The 23,167-nt window shown below is 37.6% G+C and overlaps 1 protein-coding gene across 1 annotated transcript; it reads left to right on the top strand.

Moving 5' to 3' along the window:
• The first annotated feature begins 632 nt into the window (after nt 1-632).
• On the top strand, nt 633-23,167 carry LOC131773914 (xaa-Pro aminopeptidase 1). Its single transcript, XM_066172210.1, has 26 exons — nt 633-738; nt 875-951; nt 1,111-1,221; nt 1,804-1,867; nt 2,056-2,160; nt 2,674-2,714; nt 2,902-2,953; nt 4,184-4,206; nt 4,728-4,848; nt 5,233-5,328; nt 5,758-5,839; nt 6,347-6,512; nt 6,773-6,817; nt 7,669-7,755; nt 7,927-7,977; nt 8,940-9,004; nt 9,240-9,317; nt 9,911-9,982; nt 10,660-10,720; nt 11,180-11,249; nt 12,634-12,738; nt 13,394-13,468; nt 14,510-14,586; nt 15,327-15,374; nt 22,850-22,900; nt 23,024-23,167. Exons 1-26 carry the CDS (start codon nt 693-695, stop codon nt 23,141-23,143), a joined length of 1,989 nt encoding a protein of 662 aa, XP_066028307.1. The 5' UTR covers nt 633-692; the 3' UTR covers nt 23,144-23,167.

The raw sequence follows: 23,167 nt of genomic DNA, 5'->3' as shown, positions 1-23,167 counted from the left end.
ATGCAAATTTTCTAAAGTTCAATAAGGACACACAACCCTCTGAATACTTAGGAAGGCTATTTCATCTCGGCTCAATGTCATTTATAGCAAAAGAAACCATAGTAACAGATCTCTCCTTCTCCTTTGCCAATGACATCGACACCACTGAGTTGACTTTTTGTTCATCTATTATCAATGAATACCACAGCAAAAACAAAAATTCGGGACAAAAACGTTAAAGGAATCGCAACCTTTTCTCTTTAAACCCTTTCCTTTCGCTTTATCTTGTTTTTATTTCCTTTTCATGCTACATATCACAATCTTCAATAAAAAAATTAGTGCGCGGCACAATAACAGTTATGTTCGCAAGTATTCATGACACTGACGCACCCCAAGTTTTCGTTAGGGGTTTTCCCATATGATACTGAGGTAAGATCGGGTTATGAAAACTTCGAGGAGGCTTATTTTGACATTTTTACTACTCTAAAAGTTAAGAAGAAAGTTAGTTATTCAAGTTAAAATCTGTTCTCCGAATTCTTTTGACGAATTTCAATTAATTGCCAGGTTAGTTAGCTGGTACCAGTAGTGAGTATCTGGTGCCCTCTGCTTCGCATATCACACTTCACTGATTCTTCTACTATAAACTGAAAATAACGAAGAGAGAAAATGGGAAATTAAAGACTTCTGCACAGGAGGTGATTTCAGGAGTTAGAATGGTGGTTTTTTTCTCTAGTATTCTCAGTTTACTTGTTACTATAGGTTAGTTCATTGTCCTTTCGTCGTTTTACGACTTGCAATTTCAACGGTCACGATTGAAATTCATCCAACGACTTATTGTATTGTTTACACTCGTCATGTATTTGAACTACTGACTTGGTGAGATGTGCTATTTAAGGAATGGCGGAGATTCCAGATGCTTCTTCCTTTAAAGATTCTTTGAAGCGACGTATATGTTTGGAAGGGAAATCTCAGGTTGGTAAAGACGAAAATGTGAAAATATTCCGAGAGCTACTGCTTTGCATCCATTTCCTACAAGGTCCAGCAAGCGCTTCCTGGAGTTGATCAGATTCCCCGGGCTATTTTCTCGTCATTTGTAAATAATGTAGCTGTTCCATTTCATTAACCATCTAGCTTTTACCACGCTCTTCAGTTAATACTACAAAACAGTTGTCAGATTTAAGAAGCGTGATGAGAAGATCAAGAATACAAGCCTATATCGTACCCTCTATGGACGCACACCAGGTAACCGCGCATCTTGTTCGTTTGTTCATATATGTTTCTTTTTTATTATTCAGAAGTTTAAATTACTTTTCATGAAGGAGAGAGACAAGTAATGATTAAAAATTGGACCTGTTGAGACCCTAAGGAAATCCACAGTTCTCAGCTATAAAGATCGAATGAAGAGATAAAAAGCGAGGTAGCTTAAACCCATGTCTAGTGGATGACGACAACCACGACTGCCTTTTAAACTGCTATATAGATAGCAGAAAAAAAAACCTAGAAATAAAAAGCCAAGGCAACAGCCTTATCGTATGTGTCCATTCACGGAAATCGAAAAAAATGTGACGCGGATATTACCATCGTTACATCTCCTTTCTCGAAGCAAATAACACTCTGGATGAGGAAAAACTGAGTGAAAGCAAAAATTCTTAGTTGCATTTGAATGAATTTGATAAGAATTTTCGGTGAGCAGATCTCTTACTCTCCTACATGGGGGGGGGGGGGGGGGGGTTGGGGGGGTTTCATCCAATAACTCTCGAGGTAGATAACGGGTAGCACTTTTCACTGAAGCCATCTTATTCATACTTTTAATTTATTTTCCAGAGCGAAGATGTTGCGCCACAGTATCAACGAAGGGAGTTTATTTCTGGATTCAGTGGATCTCATGGTAAGGATGCAAATGAAGCTTACCCATAGAAAAACGCATTATAGGAGAGAGAACTATTCGTATACCAAGAAGAAAATAACAAGTCAAAAGAAAGAGTCAAACAAAAATGGGAACTGCATAACTGGATCATTTTCTCTTTCCATTATCTCTTTTCGCCACTTTTGTATTATAAATTTGCATATCTTCAGGGACCGCTATCATAACGTACGCAAAGGCTGCTCTCTGGACAGACGGAAGATATTTTCTTCAAGCAGAAATGGAATTAGACTGTAACTGGATTGTACAAAAAGAGGGTGAGTTATGATTTGCTTCACATCATATACAACTTTCATTATCATCATTGCCGATAAGTATCACATAGCGGCATTTCTATCCACGCAGGAAGATAGAATTATTAACATTTAACGCCTAACGTTTACCATCTTCATTTACATCATGATTACGCTTAAGCACCACCTATATCGACATTACTAACCTCACAGTATGCGGTAATTTTGGCACGATGGACTTATTTACCACTAGTTAAAGGACCTAGCTTGGCACAAGTCCCCTATAGCTTGGTGGAAGAGCGTCCTAAGTCCTTAAGAGAATGTCGTTGATTGGACTCATTTTTAGCATCTTCTTTTAAATAACTTATTGTTCCTTTGTACGAGCTATCAACATTATCTGCATTGGAAAATTGCAGAGGTTTCATATCTCAGGGATTTGACGCTTAAACTGGTGACGTACATATTTACTTTTTAGACTTTTTACGTTGAAATTGAAAGGTCAACAAGGTATGAGGGATCATATTTTAATTACAATAGGAATGAAAGGAACTCCAAGTCTTTCCCAATGGCTACTTGACGTGAGTAACAGTTTTATATTGATTTGAGCTACAAAGGTCAGTCCTTTCAGCCCTTCATTGGAATTATCTCTCCGAGAGATTGAAATGAGGTCGTTTATTCAAAAGAGCAAGTCAAAAAAATAGATGAAGGACCTAGGATATAGGATATTATTTCAACGTAGTCTTTTAACCATTTTAACCATTTCAGAGCCTGCCAAAGGGGTCCAGCGTGGGAGTTGATCCTTTTCTTATTTCCGTGTGTAAGTTGCCTTTGTTTTTGATGTTTTACACAATATTCGAACATTAGAAAGATGGCTTTTGTTTGGTTAAGAGGGTGGGAATTCCACTTTATAGCAAAATAAAGCATTACAAATTAGTATGATAGAATAGGAAGGAAGATTTATGTAGATTTTGATCTTCGAAGACTCTCACTTAATTTTGCCCCATTCCCGTGACAAGAGAAATAACATCCCGTTCATTTCACGACCTAGCTCAAAATTTATCATTTTTCTTACTCTACTTAGTATTCTACCTAGTACTCTACTCAGTATAATCGATATGTATTGTAGAGAGAAAGGCGAAAGTTCTGCTTGCGAAAAACGGTGCTTTCTCACTTGCACGTTTTGATCATTTTTTATTCATAGTTTGTCAATCAATTTGTTTTTAGAAGCCTAGTAAGCACGGTAAGGAAAAGAAAGAAAGACAGAACTAGATAAACCCCCGCTGGATTTTTTAATAAAATGTTGCAGTATCGTAGGATAATGTCCGTTTCTGAAAGGTTTATCAAAAGTTCTCAGTTTTTCTCAGATATTCGCGTTTAAGCCAAATTTTAACTCTCGAAAAGTACTTAAGGCTCGAACATAGTTCATCCCAGTTACATTAGCCCACAGAAGGGGTTAATTTTACTAACCTTACCACGAGTAGCATACAAACATTAAGTTAGTTGCAAAACCTGGTAAAGAGGAGTATTATCCTAGCTTTTAATTATGGTGGATTTTCCTTTTCCCCCTGAAACAAGGCGGAAAAATAGAAAAATCACTACCAAATGTTATTATATTCTGTGTGAATCAAGAGTCCATTTACATCTTTATATTAGGATTTACTCGAAATATCAACAGTTTTTTGAACGTTCTACTGCTTGAAAAGATTGTGCACATAATTTGTCTTGGACAGAAGTTTGATTCATTCTCAAACCACAAAATTTGTTCCCGCACAACGCGAAAACCTTGATTTCCAATCCGCAAAACAAAACTCCTCCAACCGTTTACATTTAACGCGGAATTCCAGTATGTATATTACTGTCGCTTTGTGTTCCCTTCTCAATCAAGCTTTGGATGGCCATAGAATTGAAGTGAATCGGTATCTTTGTATCGTAATGAGGTCTACAAATGCGCAGTTCATAGCCATGACAATTAACAACTACAACTGTACGTAAGCATATAAATGTATGACATCATCTTAATTTTCCCGTGTCGGTTGAATCACTGCAGGTGAGTGGGATCGAATGTTTAAGGTAAAGTTGAATATTTCTTTTAATTGACTTTGGATAGCTGAATAATGAGGTGTCTATAAAGGATGGACCAAACCAGGTGCTCTCCGAAACAAACCATGTATCCTTCCCCTCGAAAAAAGGACACATTCTTCAAAACAAAAACAACAACAACAACAAAAAACAAAACAAAACAAAGCAAACCGGAGCGCAGTAACAGACAAATTTCGTTAGGGGCCAAAGGTAGTTATGACATTCGTGTGCTTTATTGCTTTAATCTAGTTAATGTTTGCCCCATTGTCTATACAAAAAAACTAATTATTACTTCTTTCTTTCAAGGAACGATTTAAGTGAATAACTGTAGCATAGAGCTCAGCTCAAAGTTTTTCTCCAGTTACCGTTCATTACTTTTTTTTCAACATTGTGTAAGACTTTGTCTTAGAACTGTATAGTTTAAAATACCGGGTTGTTTCTCTCTTTACAAACATCAGAATGAACTTAAGCGAGATTATTATGAGTTTACTAAGGCAATTTCATGTCACCAGGAGCTCAAGGAACATAACATCGAATTGATTCCTGTCAAACAAAACCTGGTTGATCTTGTTTGGCCATCCAGACCACAGCCACAACCAAGGAAGTTAATTGTCCTCGATATTTCTTACTCAGGTATGGCATAAAAAACAAATTAGTAATAACACTAAAACGAGAAAATAATCGGTGCTGGGTGGGCTAGTAAAAGAAAGCGACATCACACCGTCTGGGTATAGGTCTTTTATAGCTTCCCCTCAAATTAAACTCACTCATAAAGAAAATAAAATTCACGGGTTTTAAAAAAACCGTCTCCGGGTGATAAAAGAAAAAAATGAGTAAGAAAAAAAATAGACACGAATCTGAGTGACAAGTATTGTTAAGAATCATGTTAAGATCAAGTAAAGGATTTTCTATAACCAATGAACGCGGCGGTGAACTCCTACCGCAGATATCATTTCCGATATACCATTGTTTATTTTGAGTGTAACGGTAAAAATAGAATTCTTATATCAACCTCAGGTAGAAGTTGGCAAGATAAAATCATAGCCTTACGCGGTTTCCTGAAGGCCAGGTCAGCGACTGCCGTTGTAATCGAAAAACTGGATGAAATAGCGTGTAAGTATTTGTTAATGTACGACGAAAGCCGAACAGACCTATTTTGATGCAATTGCTTCCCGATTTTCGGTATGAGTGTTGGAGCCGCTAACCTATATTAGTTGGCGAGAAGGAGGGCAAAGGGCTGTCTTGTTTAAATGCAACCCATTCTTTAATTCAGGCAAAGGTAAATATGATTTCTCTCTCACTAGTTTTCTTTCGATTCCACGAACTTGTTTATAATTCCTTCCTCTATTTTTGAAATCACTTAATCTTAGTACTTGTACACCAGGAAGTACATTTCTCCTTTTATCCCAAATATTAATTTACTGATATCCACTGATGTATAAAATGTGGTGAATCGATAATTTAGCTGACAAAGTTCCATTTTTCTAAGGAGACCTCAATATTGTACCATCCAGTAAATTATATTTACAACTGTTTTCTCAGGGCTTTTGAATCTCCGAGGATTTGATATCAAGTATACCCCAGTTTTCTTCTCCTATGTTACAGTTACAAAGGACAGTGCCTCGTAAGTAACATCTCTCATTTCTTCTTATATCTGGCGGGGTCATTTCCTCCTAAGAGATTTGATTTAAGATGGGTCGGCTACTGTCACAGTAACATGAAGCAAATGACAAAATAAATCAGTGCCTTTTAAACCAAGAACAAAACAAAACAAAACAAAGAAAAGTAAAAGAAAAAACCAATTGAAATACTTTGGTAACATTATAGTAGTAAAAGGCAGTCAAGATTTTTAAAAGAGGGTTCAGAAAGAAGTATTTTATTGATATTGAAGATATTACCAGGCTATCTTATCACTGTAATAAAAAGCTTTTTCTCGTGAGAAGGTCACTTTCACGTTACGCCTCATCGTTACGTGGGATTTTCGTTTTCCTCTTAAGTGAGTTCAATTTAAAATATCTTTATTGACATCATCGATGTACCTAAAAATTCACGACTCTCTTTTAAACCACCTTACGCTAATTTGGATGTTTTTTCACAATTTCTTGATTTGACTGGCCTCGCGCATTTGCAGACTGTTCGTAGATAATGACAAGGTGACGCCATCTGTGAAAAGACATCTGAAAGTTAAAAGTTGTAAAGGCCGGAATGAAGAGCACCTGTGCGTACAACTTAAGCCATATGATGCTATCAAGGAAGTTGTGAAAACGCTAGCCGAATGCAAAAATGCTAAAATATTGGTAAGTAGAGCCACGACCAGCCATAAAAGGCTTTCTGCCAAAACACTCCACGTTACCGGGATAACTCAGTAAGTTTCCATATGGTGTTACAAGCAACTGTAGAGAACTGCAAGACTTGAAAATGTTTGTTGCATTTTCTTGTTGCATTCTTATGCTGACATGCATAACTAATCATAATCGATTGCAGGATTGTTCTTTTTTTTAGTCTTTTTACCGATACAAGTTGTATTGGTAAACCTCGTTTGTCTTTATGAACTCAGGTTAGCACATCCTCAAGCCACGGAATAAGGATGAAGATTCCCAAGGTCAGCATTTGAACTCAATCGATATCTATTTTAATGAGTCGCACCTTAAAGTTAAACCAACGCCGAACGTCAAACGCACACAGTTATATGTATCTGTGCGTCAGTAATGTTATGTGTAATGAGTATGTTTTTACTGCTGGACTAATTTATCTAACAATTAGTTTATTCATTCAGGCAGAGGGCCACTAAAAATTTCCAATCAACCGTTCAATGTCTGAACAAATCCACTTCCCATAGACGTTTACTTAGACTGGTTCATTCTTTATTTTTTGGGTAATTTCGCATTTTTTCTCGTAGCTGTTTTAATTCCGAATTTGTTAATTCTTGAAACCGAAAACTAACACGTTCCCAGCTCGTTTACCATCGGCTCTTTCATTTTCCAGGTTCTCTAATCGCATACTAAGAAGAATTCATACTATAGTTAGTAATGTGTTTTTATGCATTAATCTTATCGTCATTTTTATCATTCCTTTTTTTAAGCAACATTACACCACTGTTGTGCAAGCTTCATTGGCTACCTATTAAATATCGCATAGCACCCGACTATGTTTGTAATCTTATTAATCGTAAAATTTCTGCTAAATATGAGCTTCGGTCCAATCAAAAGCTTCTGCTGGAGGGACCTGGTTGCAAAATGCTACCCACATTGGGAGCAAAGGCACTTTCCTCCTTTCTTCCGTATGTTTGACATCACTGGCCATGAATCTTTACCTACTTTTGAAGGTAGTCTTAAGACTTACCTTTTTAAACATGTACCTCGACTTTTTTTGTTCCTGTAAAGCATATTTGATAATACTTAACTGTAATTTGCTCTATAAATATTTTATCATCATTATTATATTATTTTTTAGGAAAATTTGTTAATAGACGAGTCGCCAGTTGCTTTACCAAAAGCAATAAAAAATCCAACAGAAATTCGTGGAATGAAAAATGCCAATGTAGGTACTTTCCTAATAGCAAAAAGTAGTAATATCTTTTAGTAATGATAATCTCTCTCTAAATATTTCTGAGAATCAAGTAGCCTGTGCGTGTACAATTAGATTAGACGGTTATATTTTTTTAACGAGTGTTGCTTTAACATGCCAGAACCTATTTATTTGGCCTTGCAGGTAAAGGACTGCGCGGCGCTTTGTCAGTTCTTTGCTTGGATTGAACGTGAGGTATTAAAAGGGCTAAGGGTTGGTTTCTTTTTAATGGGCTTCTTCTACTTTTTAGTGGTTTTCAGTGGTCGTGGTAAAATCGTGAAAACTGAAATGCTAGGTCTTATTTCAACTTTGTTCGAACCATTTTCAGTGTTGTTTGATCTCCATAAGCAATACCACGAAAAGTTGGCATCTACTGAACACTATTCAAATGCTTCCCTAAATCAAGCTCATCTAACATAAACGGACGAAATATTCCTCAACAACAAAGAGAGAGCTTCGTTCCTTGACTCACATAAGTTTGATTAAATTAGTAATTTTGAATGCCAGACTCCAGAACATATCTACACATGGTAACACATCAACATCATATGTTATGAACTTATTGTCTATTTGAACTCTTTGACTGTCTAACATATTTATTTCTATTCAGAAATATCGATAGCTTCATATTTTTCGTAATTAGGAAATACTTCTCACTAACCTAGTTGGAGGTCCGAACCGTAGGTAACAGACCGAATTTTTTACCACTTTTGACTTGAGCAATTAGCGCGAAGCACGCTGGGCATAAATCATGGGAAAACGGAAAAACGAGGATCCCTAACTTACCGTTGGGAACAACAATAACAACAAAAAGACAGGTTATTAGGAAGTTTATTAAATCTCTTCAGTGTGTCTCGATAGTTGAGAAACAATTAGAGTGATGCAAAACGGCGTCAAATGACTGACAAGAGTAAAAATGATCGAAACAAGCCAATTCAATTTTTGAACTTTCATTTTTCCACAGCGGCTAAGTTAACTGGAGATAAATCAGACATAACTATGACTGAAATCAAACTGAGCTCAACGGTTAATGTCTACAATACACATTTTATTTTGGCGATTGTAATAGATGATGGTAGCGAATACTAGCCCATACTAGGTTTAATTTTCCGTTTCAGAATTTAGTTATTACTCAGTATTTATCGCTATTTTTGCAGATTTCATTGAATTCTACAAAGCTGACAGAATTGACGACTGAGGCAAAGTTGTTGTACTTTAGAACGTAAGAGAACTATCATATGAAATAGCGAAATGAATTACCTCAGGTTTGATGATGCTTTTTGCATGAAACGAATTGTTTAGACTTCTTTTTTAGTTTTAAATATTAATTGCAGCGCGGCGTGATCAGCGTTCTTTCGTGTGGCCTAAATAGTCTATCTTTAAATAGAACTTGCAAATTTATACCTGCAGAATCTTCCAAAAATTTTAATAATTCTTAAAAACTTTTTTCGTTAAAGGCTGGAGAAGAATTTTATGAGTCCAAGTTTTGCTACAATTTCTGGCTTTGGACCCAACAGCGCCATAATCCATTACAAGTAGGTCCAAGATATGTAAAAATTTAGTTATTTAGAGCTGGTTGACTGTCTGATTCAGCTTAACCTTGCCAACTGACAAGACGTGGGGATGATTTAGTGGCGACTGCGCGAATTGTGTCATAAGTAAAGAAAGAAATTCAAAATAACAAAATTAACTACTGGTGCGTAAAAATCAATTAGTTAACAAATAGAGAAGCTTTGACTGTACTCTGTTCTGTTGTAAAGCATGCAGGAAGCGCGAAAGAAGTGTAGGGGGAAACACCGGACGAAGTCGAGTGTTTCTCCGCACTTCCTGAAGTTTCTTACAAATAGGTATAAATATAGTACAAATTGGCACATGGCGTGACAGCTTTAGCTCAGCTCCATGTTTTGTACTCTGATAAAGCACGCACTTTCAATCAATGACAGTGTGCATTATATTCGAGCTTCATTTTAAAGCTATATAATGTTAAGTACTAACTTCGCGCTTGTAATTTTTCTTTTTCTTTTCACCGTGCTGAACAATCAACATGGTACACCCCAAGGAAAAGAAACGTGAGATGCTTTAGACGATCTAACGATCTCATCACCTTCTTTTTTTAATCCGTCGACAGAGCAAATCAATTTACTAACGCCCGGATCGACAAAAGCAGTGTTTATTTGTTGGATTCAGGAGGACAGTACTTGTAAGCTTTCCTGGCTTTTTGTTTTCCCAAAATAATTGTACTTATTGACTGAGTGGGAGGCCCGGACGGGAAAATATTTGGCTCTCGGTCATGACGCACGGACCTCGCTCGGTCCGTGCGTCATGACCGAGAGCCAAATATTTTTTCGTCTGTCCCGACCAAACTTATTAAATGACCATTTTATCATAGACCACTAAACGCTGAAAATTTCCAAAATTTTGTTTTGTAACGTGTTTATAGTAGACTGCCGCAAGGGTAGAAGAAAGGTTCTGTCATTTCCCTTTTTACCGAAACGAAGCGTCCGCGTTAAAAACAGTTGGGATATCTCACGATGAAATAAAGCCAAGATCTTTCTCCAAAATCCTTTTTCCATTCGTCTTGCACATTGGAGTAGTTAGGAATATAATGTTGTTTCTCCTTGCTGTACGCTAGACGCGCGTTCGGAAATCCCTCTTAATATTGTTTTCAAACTCTCGTGCAAGCGCAGTGTTTGACCGCTGTGTTCAACGCGTCTGGCCCTACAAAAGTCGGCTTTTACTATGGCTTTCTCTGAGATTGCACCCGCGGGGCCATACGGGTCATACGATGCGTACATATTGTGTTAAAATACAGTTTTCAGATTCATACGAATGACTAAGTTGTTTAAAAAGTTTCTTAATGTTCTTTTATTGGCCCAGAGATGGGACAACAGACACAACAAGGACGGTTCATTTTGGAGTTCCAACCAAACACCAGAAGGTTAGTGCTACATTTTTACCTTTGAAAACACTTTTTTCAACGTTTTCCTTTCACCATGGGATGAACATGATAGGCCAACATATCAAGGTCCCTGTCAACCTAAATGTGTTCGGAAATGCGATTGTTTAGTGCAGGAAAAGTCGTGTATATGTCAACTAAGACCCAGCCTTATCATGGAGGTTACCTCAGAGCACAGCATCCATGAACTTCATTTTGTAGTAAGTACCTATTAGGTTTACTTTTTTTTTAACTTTATCATTCTTGCTCAGTCAACTTGACAATGGGGTCACGATGGCACCGACAACTTCTCTTTTCTGGCCTGTTTTCCACCATTTGCTTGACTATTATTAGTATTATTATTAGCATCGTAATTACAACTACCATTCTTATCAGACATACCCCGTCATGCACAACGTTTTTTCTTCTCATGACTAAGATAATGAATGATGGCAATTTCAGGATTGCTACACAAGAGTCTTAAAGGGACATATTGACATTGCCAGTGCAGTTTTTCCCAATGACACGTATGGTGAGAAATGTTTATGTATTGTATTTAGTCCTGTTTATGTTTGAAGCCCGTAAAATTTAATTAGAAAGAAAGGTGCACACACATTTTATTCGCTGATTTAACCTATAATTCGAGCGGATATTTTGTGAGTTACCTCGTATTTTTCCAAACACCTTGGTGCCCCTCTTGAGACTTCTCGAGAATCGTATCGAATGCGTGCGTCCAAGACCGCTGCTTAATTATGTTCTATAATATGGTTTAATGGCTCAATAGAAATTTTATTTTTTTCCAACGATCGATAGGTTTATCTAACTTTTTTAAATTCTTACATCTCTTATCTGATGTAAAAGGTTGTTCTTTTTCGGGATATGGCTAACTTCTTTTGCCATTCGTTGGTCAGTTGTGGTCGAACTCAGACAATGAGCGTATTTTACTGTAAATATTGTAGAACAGCGAAAAAGGAGATTGTTGTTAATTACAATGTTCAAAGGACCGAGCACATGTTTAAAACAATTTCTAATAGGAAGTCAGTTCTCAGTACATGTCCATATCCCCACAGATTTAGGTCCAAATTGGATTTTGTTTCTCCCACAATTGATAAATTAGTTTTTACTTGACTTGGCTTTTTGGTTTTTACAGGAGAGTGTATCACATAGCCCCGTTAAAAAGTATGAAAAGTTTATGGCGGCTTTGGCAGGGGAAGTTAGTTTTGTTTTCCCAATAGTCTCAGGAGAAATGAAACTACTCTTTTTTTTGGGTCCAGACATGACATTATAATGAACTCGATATACTCCCAGGTCGACCCCTTCCACTGCCGAGTGAGAGTATTAGCCTCTTAGTGATGCAACCAAAATATTTTGGTGGAACTATGATTAAATCTAATCCACTGAATAGCTATTCTGAAATTAAGGTGTTCATAAAATGAACGTCGCGTAATCTTTAGTGGCCTTCGATTTTAATAGGAAAAGACAATAACGACAAAAAGTTGAAATGGAAGAAAAGACAAGTGCTTTGAATGTTACTTGCGTGACTGACTATAACTCTCGTTTGGCTTAGAGAAAATTATAGAATAATCCCCCGACTCTATTTCAAAAAAAGCAACGACAGTATTCGAAGGAAAATTGTCAGATACAGCTGACATAAAATGATCTACACTCCTCTTGTGGAAGAATCACCACCTGACACGTTTAATAAAGACTACTTTCGCTCATCAACGAGAAAATGCTGGGTTCCCTAATTAGAATTTAGACTCAACTGTCGATTCAGTTACTACATCGTATACATTTCCGATTGGAGTATTAAATTCATTTAGCGGCGAAATTCATGAAAGTTAGGAATAAATATCGAAACGACTGTATGTGGACATGACCGAGTCTTAATCGAACACTTTGTCTTCGTTTTCAAGGAAGGACATTAGATGTGTTTGCACGACAACCTCTTTGGAAAGTGGGGCTGGATTATCGACATGGCACGGGACACGGAATAGGACACTTCCTAAACATTCACGAGGGTACCCTATCTAAGACACATTTAGTATTTATTGTATATTCAGATAAGCGTAGAGTGCTGGCAGATTATGGATTAATGATCCTATTGGCCATATCTCAAATTTTGAATTTATTTCCATCAGGTTGAACGTGTTCAAATTTAGCCAACGAAACCTGCATAGTTTTTCGACAAAAATGGTGCGAAGAAAATTGTGATCTTTGCAACTCCTTTTCGCCATCTTCATTTTTCATCTAATATCCTCAGCTACGCTAGCTAGAGGGAACTGACCTTCAAGGGCACATACTGCAAAGTGAAAAAGTTTTTTATTAGTCGTGCGAAACAGCGAAATGAATGTCCTTTCCCCCTCTCCTTTAACATCATGTAGCACTAGATACACAAATGAATTAGCCTCCGTTGTTACACTGGGATTTTCAAATTTACGCTCGGCGTCACAATCCATAATCTGTAAATCGTTTAGCCAGGATTTAACTGGCCTTCGGTTTCAGAGGGAATCTCAAATTACATTATGCCTTTTTGCGGGGACGATGACTGTTTCTCTGATGAGAGTTTGATTGTATTAGAGAAAATAGAGGGGACCCTCTACCGACTCTGATCCGATACGCAGTTGTTAATGATTCATTAACTACCTTTAAATCATCGTTACAATTCTCGTGCAGGACCCCAGTGTATAGCTCCAGGATTTCCTATCGAAGACGAGAAAATTTTAATGCCTGGAATGATTTTATCTGACGGTAAGAGTCACATAAATGTGACGTGGTGATGCTTAAGTTATATCGAGGCATTAATACAAACAACTGTGAAAAGAAGCCCGAAATTTAGGCTTCGACGGGATTCGAGTGCATGCCTCCAAGACACTGGTTGGGCGCAATCACTATCAGGACTGAGCCGTTCGAAGCCACATGTTGTACATGGTAAAATTTTAAGTAATTCTGAAATGCTATCGAAAGACGACCTTCATGCATATGAAATGTTGATTCTTTAGACGCTTTACTGTTTCTGATATGAAAATATGCATATATTTATCCAAAAAAGAACAATCCAATAACGATAAAAAACCCAGGTGCGATGATATGTACCTATTGACTGAGTGGGAGGACAGGACGGGACAAGGTCCTGTTACCAATCAATCATAACTGTTATAATTTTCGAAAAAAACAAATACATTTACATCTCCGGTAGAGATGTCTAAAGTAAAAATCCCTTCATTTTGAAAATTCCCCTGTCTTTTTTAGGATTAGTGATTGTTGCTCTGGTTTTTGTGATCAATTCTGTGATTAGCGATTTTACCTGACTGGACTTGAGGCTGTTGCGTTCGTTTTTTCTGTTTATGCAGTGTTACTTATATTCTAACGCTAAAACCGAAAGTGTGAGAATAAAGTTTTTTGCTTCATTTCTAACAAAATTTTATGTAAAAAGTTGGCACCCTAAATTAACTCCATTCGATAAAAGTCTAAGGAATAGGATTATTCTCAAAAAGAATCGTTCAAGTGCTACCAAAATCACTTTCGAAATCCATTACCTTAAATTCCATTTAATGACGACTAATTGATAAAAACTTAACTTTAAGTACGGATAGTTTCTTACACTGTTATTCGACCCAACACATTGCTCATTCTCATTTTCTGGACAAAATATAAAGTTTATTGCTTCGCAATCAATGCTTCTTTTTAGTACATTATGTAGAAGTAAAGAGCACTTTTCGCGGTCGAAAATTGGCTGGTTCAGTAGTGAAATACAAAGGATCGTTCACCTCCGAGCATTTATTCCCTTAGAACCGGGATATTATGAAGATGGTCGCTTTGGAATTCGACTTGAAACAGCTGTCCTTGTGAAAGTTGCCAAAACAAAGGTCAGAAAAGATTAACTTTCTTTTTCCCTCAAAAGTAGTTATGATCGGGTCTTGGAAATGTTGGTATCATAAGAACTCTAATTTAGTTCAAGTCTTGGAAAAAGTAGAAAAACAAACGAAAATGTAAATATTGGCTACCATATCTCCCTGTTTTTGTAGCTTCTCTAAAGCAGTGGAAGTTCACAGGTTTGTATCTCGCAAACTTTTGCTATCTTAACTTAAACTCATCTTCATTCATCGACCACGTTGCAGGAACGTGTGCAATAGAGAATTGGTACAAATCCGCACTTTCCTTTACTCTAAACATTTTTGCCATTATCTCATTGGTGATCGTGTGGTCTCGCATAAATCTCAACGTATCCCGCCAGGGTTGCATTTCATCAAATGCTCCCCTGAACTGATCGAAAACACCATAACCGTTGAGACTTGCTTGTCACTCCCCCACCCTTTCGCCCCGTGGACCAAACATCTAATCTGCAACCGACTTCCCTGGGATTAAATAAGCTCTAAGATAACATAACACGTGTGAAAAGCTTTCCTTTTGCAGTAACAAGAGGGTGTTATACTTTTGAAGAATATCTTATAAAAAATTAAGAGTTGTAAGTAGAGTTGAGCGATATATTTTTGATCTATCAGAGTGCGTGTAATGTTATAGAAATGTGAAATGGTTGTCAAGTGTTATAACTTTCTTTTTTCAGCGTAGTAATACGATGTAAATTTCCTTCTTGTATTTTGAACAGTATCATTTCGATGGAGTGGACTATCTTGAGTTCGAACCAGTTACATTTGTAAGTACTCCGCCCTGTAGACAACTAAGCAAATGTCACGTTTTTCCTGTAATTCTTCTCACATGAATTATTTTTCTCGTCCTTCCTTGTTTGTCATAGCTTTTTCGATTGTGAGTTATTTGTTTTGCAAATATGAACGGAATCAATTGTAGCTCTTTCATTGCAAAAATGAGTCTGATTTTTTTGTAACTACCATTAAGTAACGTCACTTGTTTATGTGGTCCATTTATTGGTTTGCGGAACCAGCTATTTCAATGGGCCGCCCATACAATTTTTGCTCATGCATTTTCTGGTTTGACACGCTCAAAATCATAACTCGTGAATATTTGAGGTCAGTCAGAAAGAGAGAGGAAATGACAGTTCTGGGACAGTACAAAACCAAGCATAGAAAAAATGTTTTGGGTCAAGCCCGGACCACTTTTTCTTGGTTTTGCATTGTCCAAGAACTATTATTTTACAACTACTACTGAGTTAAGCGCAGAAATCTCAAATCATAATTTTTTGAACTAGTCAATCTTCAGAATCAGAACAAATTTAGATAAATTCAATAATTCGATAGGATCAGCAGCAATGTCGTGTCTTCTCGCAAAGAAGTCGTGATGTGCTTTGATTTGTTCTCCTGTCAAAACAGTGTCTCTATAAATGGGAAGTTGTCTCATTAATAGGTCACGCGTACGCTTTCAAGCTTACGGTTAATGACGTTGAGCTGACATCTGAGAGGATAAAGATGTCACATTTTACATTCCCTGAGCCTGACGCTTTCTCGTTAATTGCTAGCTGAACTCCTTCTTTCGTATTCACCAATCTCAATCCACTTCCACTAACAGCACTGTCTCTCATACTCCTGAGATCGATGAAAAGAGCGAATCTGTCTCCAGCATAAAAGTCTGTTGCATTTATCGCGCTGTTTTCCTCTTCAAATCTTCTGAAGAGCTCTTCCCACCTATCTTTTGTCTCCATTCCTTGACTGTAAACCTTAATTGGGATTCCATTGACGATCAGTGATTTCGGGATTAAATGTCTTCTCTCTGTCCTTAGCACCAGCGACATATGGCTCATATAAAAGAAGTCCCTTCATTGACCTCCCTGAAACACCGATGCTCTTATTGATGATCGTTTCTGATCCCTTATCTACTAGGACTGTCTTGAGATGAGTTACGTGCACGTACATGAATCTCTTTCCATTTTTTCAGTTAGACAAGGCCTCATCAGTGGGTTCTTGACTGTGAATGACGTCATACTAAAGCTGTATGTTATTCAATTCATAGGCGAGCTGAGTCTCGTCAGATCCTATCACAACATTGCTGGCAGGTGGAAGCCTGAGTTCGAAAAGGAGCTCATCAGAAAGAGCTCTTGGGAAGAACACTCCATGATCCTTCAGAATCTCACGATTCAATGGAATCCTATATTTGTTCTGATAGACATCACTGAGCTTATTCTCCTTGTCAATTCCTGATTTCTTCTTATCTTCAGCACTGCATCTGATCTTCGAAAGATCAACAGACTGAATACCCTCTCTGAACATACTTGCTATCTCGTTCTCAGTCAAGAGGAGGTCCTCATATAGCTTGAATAGATCATAACCATCGGTGTCCTACACGATTTCTCCTGCGATTTTCACAGTCAACCTGTCAACAAGAGCTCTTGCGACATCCTTCACGATATAATTGTTTGCATGACCACTAACTGCCAAGTCAAAGATGAGTGAGCGAGATCCTGGCACAAACACAACACAGTCATTAAAAGGCCCTGCGCCTAAGAAACGACCGATGATTTCTGGCTAAAAATTAAAATCGGCCGATTTTTATCTTCCAACTAGAGGTTACCTAATACTATTTAAAAATGCAGTTCTTTTGCTTCAGTTTCGCTTTAAACCAAAAATATCCAGCCGCGAACTTGCTACGTCTAATTGTAGCAAAATCTGTCCCAAAATATGCCCTTTCAAAAACCAGTTCCAAAATCACTATCGCAACACAAAATAATGAGAAAACTACGCAGTTATGAAAAAAAAGGCCTTTTAATGCAATATCATTCGACAAACATCGAAAAACTGCAGAAGCGAATGAAAAATAAATTTTCAAATATTGCTTATCAATTAGATGGAGCGTTGGATTTTAAAATAATTATTTCTACCAAATCCAACGCTGTTTAAAGCTGTCACTTTTAACCTTGCTAGGCGCTCAAATACCATCCTAAATAGAATGATATGGTATTAAAAGAGAAAGGAAGATGAAAAATAGGTAGAAAAAGAAAAAAATTTACATTTACATTTTGAACGCTTCGACGACAATGAACAAGGGAGAATAAAAAGCATCAAAAACTGCTTATTTATCTTTCACTGAAGGCGAATCAGTTACAAAAGTTGCACTCAGATGCGCTCGGGAAAATTCTTTATTTGGAATACCCAGGCAGAAAACCTACTATGCTCAGAGTTGAAAGAGGAAGAGTTTATCCAGTTTCCCATGCTTTTAGCAAGAAAGCTCCAGGTAGTACATAAAAAACAAGTGCGAGGGTTTGATCGTGGTATCCAAATATCGAGCTTTTATTTGTTTGAATACCACGATCAAACCCGAAGCACGAGTTTTTTAGATTTCTTCTCAAACTGCCTAGATTAACTAGCACCTAAATCGGAACACTATTGTTACATACTTTCTATTGGTTGCATAATTTTGGACATCATTATCAGCTACCGTTCATCTTTTGTCTCTTTGGGTTTCTTGGAGGACTTCCAATTGTATCCTAAATTTATGGTTTTATGGCTTTACTCATTAAGATAATTGCTCCGTGGTTAGTCGGAGCTTGATTATGGCAGAAACTAATGCAGTTAACCGTTTTCGTGTCCCAAAAAGCATTGAAGAGGAAAGTAAACTGCTGAAGGAAAGCTTTCCCAAATCAACCATTAGTGTGGTTTTTTTTTGCATTTTGTTTTTTATTTGCATTTCATGCTATCAAATTCAAGGATCACAATCGTTTTGTAAGAGTTTCATTCGTAATTTACGCGGACCTTAAATCAATAACAGAACCGATTGACACATGCGAGCCGAGGGGTGATAAGAGCTTCACTAATCAGTATCAAAAGCACAAACCATGCAAGTTTAGCTATAAAATCGTTTCTTTCGATGATAAACTTTATTCACTAGAGCCAGTCATCTACGGAGCAAAGAGTGAGGATTAAGAAGTCGGTCAGATCATTCTTGAAATGCTTGCAGAAAACATCAAGAAGATTTCTAAGAAACCATTTCACAGAGAAGTATCGTGGTGAAGTTAATTACAAATGTAAGCTACAATTTAAGAAGCCGAAGTTCACTCCGGTCATCATTCACAACTTGGCTGGTTATGATTCCCATCTATTCATCAAGAATCTCGATAATATTCAAGGAAATTACTTCTTCTCTCGATAAATTAGTTAATAATTTGAGTCATGATAAACTGAGACATACCAGGAAAGTCTTGAAAGCCTTCGGCCAGGCCTTGAAGGGTCAGGCAGCGTAGCTGCAATTAAGTTGGTCTTAAGGAAGGGTGTGTACCCATATGACTACATGAACAGCTTTGATAAATTTCATGAAATAGAATTGCCCCCCAGGGAAGAGTCCTATTCAAAGCTGAACGATTGCGTTATCCCTGATGAAGACTATGAGCATGCACAGAGGGTCTAGAAAGAGTTTGGATTAAAGACGATGGGTGATTACCATGACCTTTATCTCAAACTAGACGTTCTCCTTCTTCCAGATGTGTTTGAAGAGTTCTGGAACGTCTGTCTCGAGAATAAAGCGCTCGACCCTGCCTGGTATTACACCGCTCCTGGATTGGCTAGGGATGCTGAGTTGAGCTTGAGCTATTGGGTGACCCTGGCATCCTGCTGATGGTTGAAAAAGGAATTCGGGGAGGAATCTCAATGATCTCAAATCGCTTTGCACGGCCAATTTATCCATACATGGATAAAAATTATGATGAATCAAAGACAACGAAATACGGGGGTAATGTGTCAGCCTCTTCATGTTAGAAATTTCAAGTGGATGCAGCTATGATGCCCAGCTGAAGGCTTGATTGACTTTGAAAACTGGAGAGAAACTCCTTGTATTCTTAATGTGGAACTTGAGTATTCCACTTGTCCTTGAGAGACTGAGGATCAATGGGGTAGAAAAACTTATTCCAAATCTGAATGATAAGGAGAGATAAGTAGTTCATCACAAGACACTAAAACAGTGTCTCGATCTCGGTTTGAAGATTAAGAAGATTCATAGGGGAATAAGCTTGAAGGAAGAGCCTTGACTGAGGATATACATTGACTTAAACTCGAGTCTGCGCGCAAATACAAAAAATGAAATTGAGAAAGAGTCTTTCTAGTTGATGAACAATACAGTCTTCGGAAAAACTATGGAAAACATCAGGAATCGAGTAGATATGAGATTAGTCAATGATAGAAAGATAGCATTGAAACTTGCAGCGAAACGAAACTTTAAGCATCGGTCGATTTTCAATAAAGATTTGGCGATTCACGTGAAGAAGACAAAACTTAATTTCGATACGCCGGTCTATTGTGGAATGAGCATCATCGATATCAGCAAGACTCTGGTGTATGACTTCTATTTTAGCTACATCATGAAGAAGTATGGAGATTGTGTAAAGCGTCTCCTCGCAGACACTGACAGCTTGATGTATGAGGTTGAAAGTGAAGAACTGTACAAGAATACAAGCGGTGATGTTGAAGATAAGTTCGACACAAGTAAATACCCTCATGTGTCAGGGATCCCAAGTGGAAAAATAAGAAGGTCGTGGGAATGATGAAGAATGAAGCTGGTGGAAAGATCATTAGAGAGTTTGTTGGAATGAGAGCAAAAATCTACAGCGACAAGATGTTTGAGGGATAAAAAGAGAAAAAGTTCAAAGGGATTAAGATGACTGTAATAATAAAAGGGGATAACTCACGAAGACTACAAGAAGAGCCTATCCAGCGAAGAAATACAAACGAGGAAAATGAATGTAATCAGATCACATAAGTCTTCACTAATTAACAAGATAACTTTGAGTGCGAACGATGAAGAAGAATAAGAGAACTCAGAATAGCAACTTTTGCTCATGGTCATTATCAATTGAATCAATAAAAAAAAATGAATCCTGATAATATCCTCTTCAATGCATCAATAGTTGGACCTACAAAATTCAGGAAAGACAAGATACTTGGTCAATCTCTTGAGCACCACCTTCCGAGGAAAGTTTGACTACATCGTTCTCCTCTGTCCAACATTCATCCACAACAAATGAGAAGGACTTACTTATCTTATGTGTACAGGGGAACTGATACACTGATCATTCTCGATGACTGCGCTGCTTCGAGAGATGTGAAGCAGGGGAGGAATGGACCCGTGAATGTAGCATTCAGCGCAAGACATAGGGAAACAGCGTTTGGGTCCTCATACAAAACATGACAAGTATCGCAAAACCATTCCGAGAGAACACTGCTGTATCAGTTCTCTTTTACACAACATCAGCCAAGGATACGAAGATCATTTTCGAGGATTACGCGGGTGAGTTGATGAATGATAAAAAGAAAGAATTGATGACGAAGCTAAAAAGTGATAAGTATTCTCATGTCATATTCTCACTTCCTCATCCTTATTACATTGATCTTGAACTTCCGTGGAAATATTTCTATCTCTCAATTAAAATGGAGATGACTGACAACAAAAAAGACGTTTTTAATGATGTTCGGAACATTCTCGAGATTGAACCCTTCAGTGATTCACGACATCGAGAAAGACTCGCTGTTCTCGTTGCAAGTGGCAAAGAGAAGAAAATGATTGGTGTATCTGAGGATCAAGTCAAGAAGCTTACTGAGCAAGATGTTGAGAAGTACTTTGAGAGATACGAAGCTTTATTGTCCTCAAAGACTTGCGATGCAATTGTTGATACATTTCTTCAGCTTTCATTTAAAGCATTAGCTCATTTTCTCCCTATTGGTAAAAGAAAACTTCTGAAGGACTTGAATGATAAATTTATGGCAACTAGAGAACTCGGAATTCTTGCCAGTGGATTGAGTCTCAGGTATGGAGAGTACATGGCAATCACAAGTGTTGCTCTTCTCACTGTCAAAAATATTGAAGTACCCTTGGTCAACGATAAGGAAATAGATACATTCGTGAAGAAACTGATTAAGTTCTTATCAAGTACTTGATAAGAACTGGTGCAAGTACTTAATAAGAACTTGTGTAAGTACTAGAATAAGTTTTTGAGAGAGAACTTGTGTAAGTACTTAATAAGAAGTTAAAATTATGCATCAACAAATATAATGGATGGCAAAGAACCTAAGACTGAAGAAGCTCCGGTTAACCTCAGCCGGACCTCGTAGAGGCTCAACAGGTGACTTCAACTGATAAAAATAATACAAAATGAAATAAAGAGTCAGGGCTTGTCGCAGCTGGCAAAAACCTTGCTGAACGCAACAGAAGAGTGAGAGAGGTAAAGAAAAAGAGATGTTTGAAAGCAATCCGAAGTTCCGAAGGATCTAGGTCCCAGAGGGGGAGGATTGTAACTAGAACCAGAACCGGAGACCTTCGGCCAGGCGCAGAAGGGGAAACCATCATCATTCTCACTCACTCAAATTCTTTAACTCTTTTTGATGGCGCTCCACTCCCCGGCCAAAAGCTTGGCTCTCGTTAATCAATCACAACCAAAACCATAGCGAAGTGAAACGCAGCAAAACACACACACACAGATTGCCTTTTCGAGGCCCGGCCCTAAAGGGCTGCCTGTAAGAGTAAAACAAATGGATTGATTTTTTTCAGTTCAACAACAACAAATGTCTGATAATAAGCTTGTGAAAGCATTGACCGATTCAGCTCAAAGAAAATTGTCAAGAACTAAAAAAAACGGTGGTCCGGGCTTGACCCAAAACACATTTTTTATCCTCTGTTTTGGATTATCCCAGAACTGTCATTTCCTTTCTCTCATTGTCTCTCTTAGAAAAATAATTAATTATGTGTATTCACGCATTTTTTCATATGCTACATCAGCAAAACATAAAACAGGCGAGTACCAGCATGATGTTTGAAGGATTCCTTTCTGAAATGAGGCGAAGATCCAAAATCCGAGGCAAAAAAAGGATCCACTGCAATCTGTTGCAAAAGAACAATCTGCAAACCCGTTGAGATACTGCTTTGAGTCCGAACTTCGGGCATAAGTATTTCCAAAATCCACCAATCCATAGACCTGTACCTCTCCTTCAGTTATAACCCTGAAACTATGATTTAGGTTTATAAGTTGTGCTCTCGGGGCAAGGAAACAACGTTAGCGAGGTATCAGTTCTAAATAATCTTTTTATCTTTTCCTATTAGACTAGAAGTCGTGTTTTACTTGGCCGATCGAGATTTCTACACTAACAAAACGGAAATATAACTTCTTTTAAGCGGCCATTCAATAGTATCTACTCGAGGACACATTTCTAACACTGTTTTTTTGTCTTTTAACTTTCACAGTTACCGTTTCAAAGGAAACTTATTGACGTGTCGTTGTTGAGCAAGTCGCAGGTAACTGTCAAAGATTAAAAAATGTTCAGACTAAACTGATGACCATTGTCTTGTTCCAATAACCAGTTTGGCCCGTACGCTTTTTTGACGAGGTTTACTACTGCATTTCTTGTTCTGTTACAGGTCGACTGGTTAAATAAGTATCATGAAAGGACAAGAGAAGTTATAGGAGCGGAGCTTAGAAGACGGAAAAGGGAAATGGCTTTGAAGTGGCTCATGAAAGAAACGGAGCCGCTAAAATAAATATTCCTCATAGTTTTACTTAAA

Source organism: Pocillopora verrucosa, chromosome 9 (genome assembly GCF_036669915.1).
Source record: "Pocillopora verrucosa isolate sample1 chromosome 9, ASM3666991v2, whole genome shotgun sequence".
In the NCBI taxonomy this organism is placed as follows: domain Eukaryota; kingdom Metazoa; phylum Cnidaria; class Anthozoa; order Scleractinia; family Pocilloporidae; genus Pocillopora; species Pocillopora verrucosa.
This window is presented reverse-complemented; position numbering and strand designations above follow the sequence as displayed.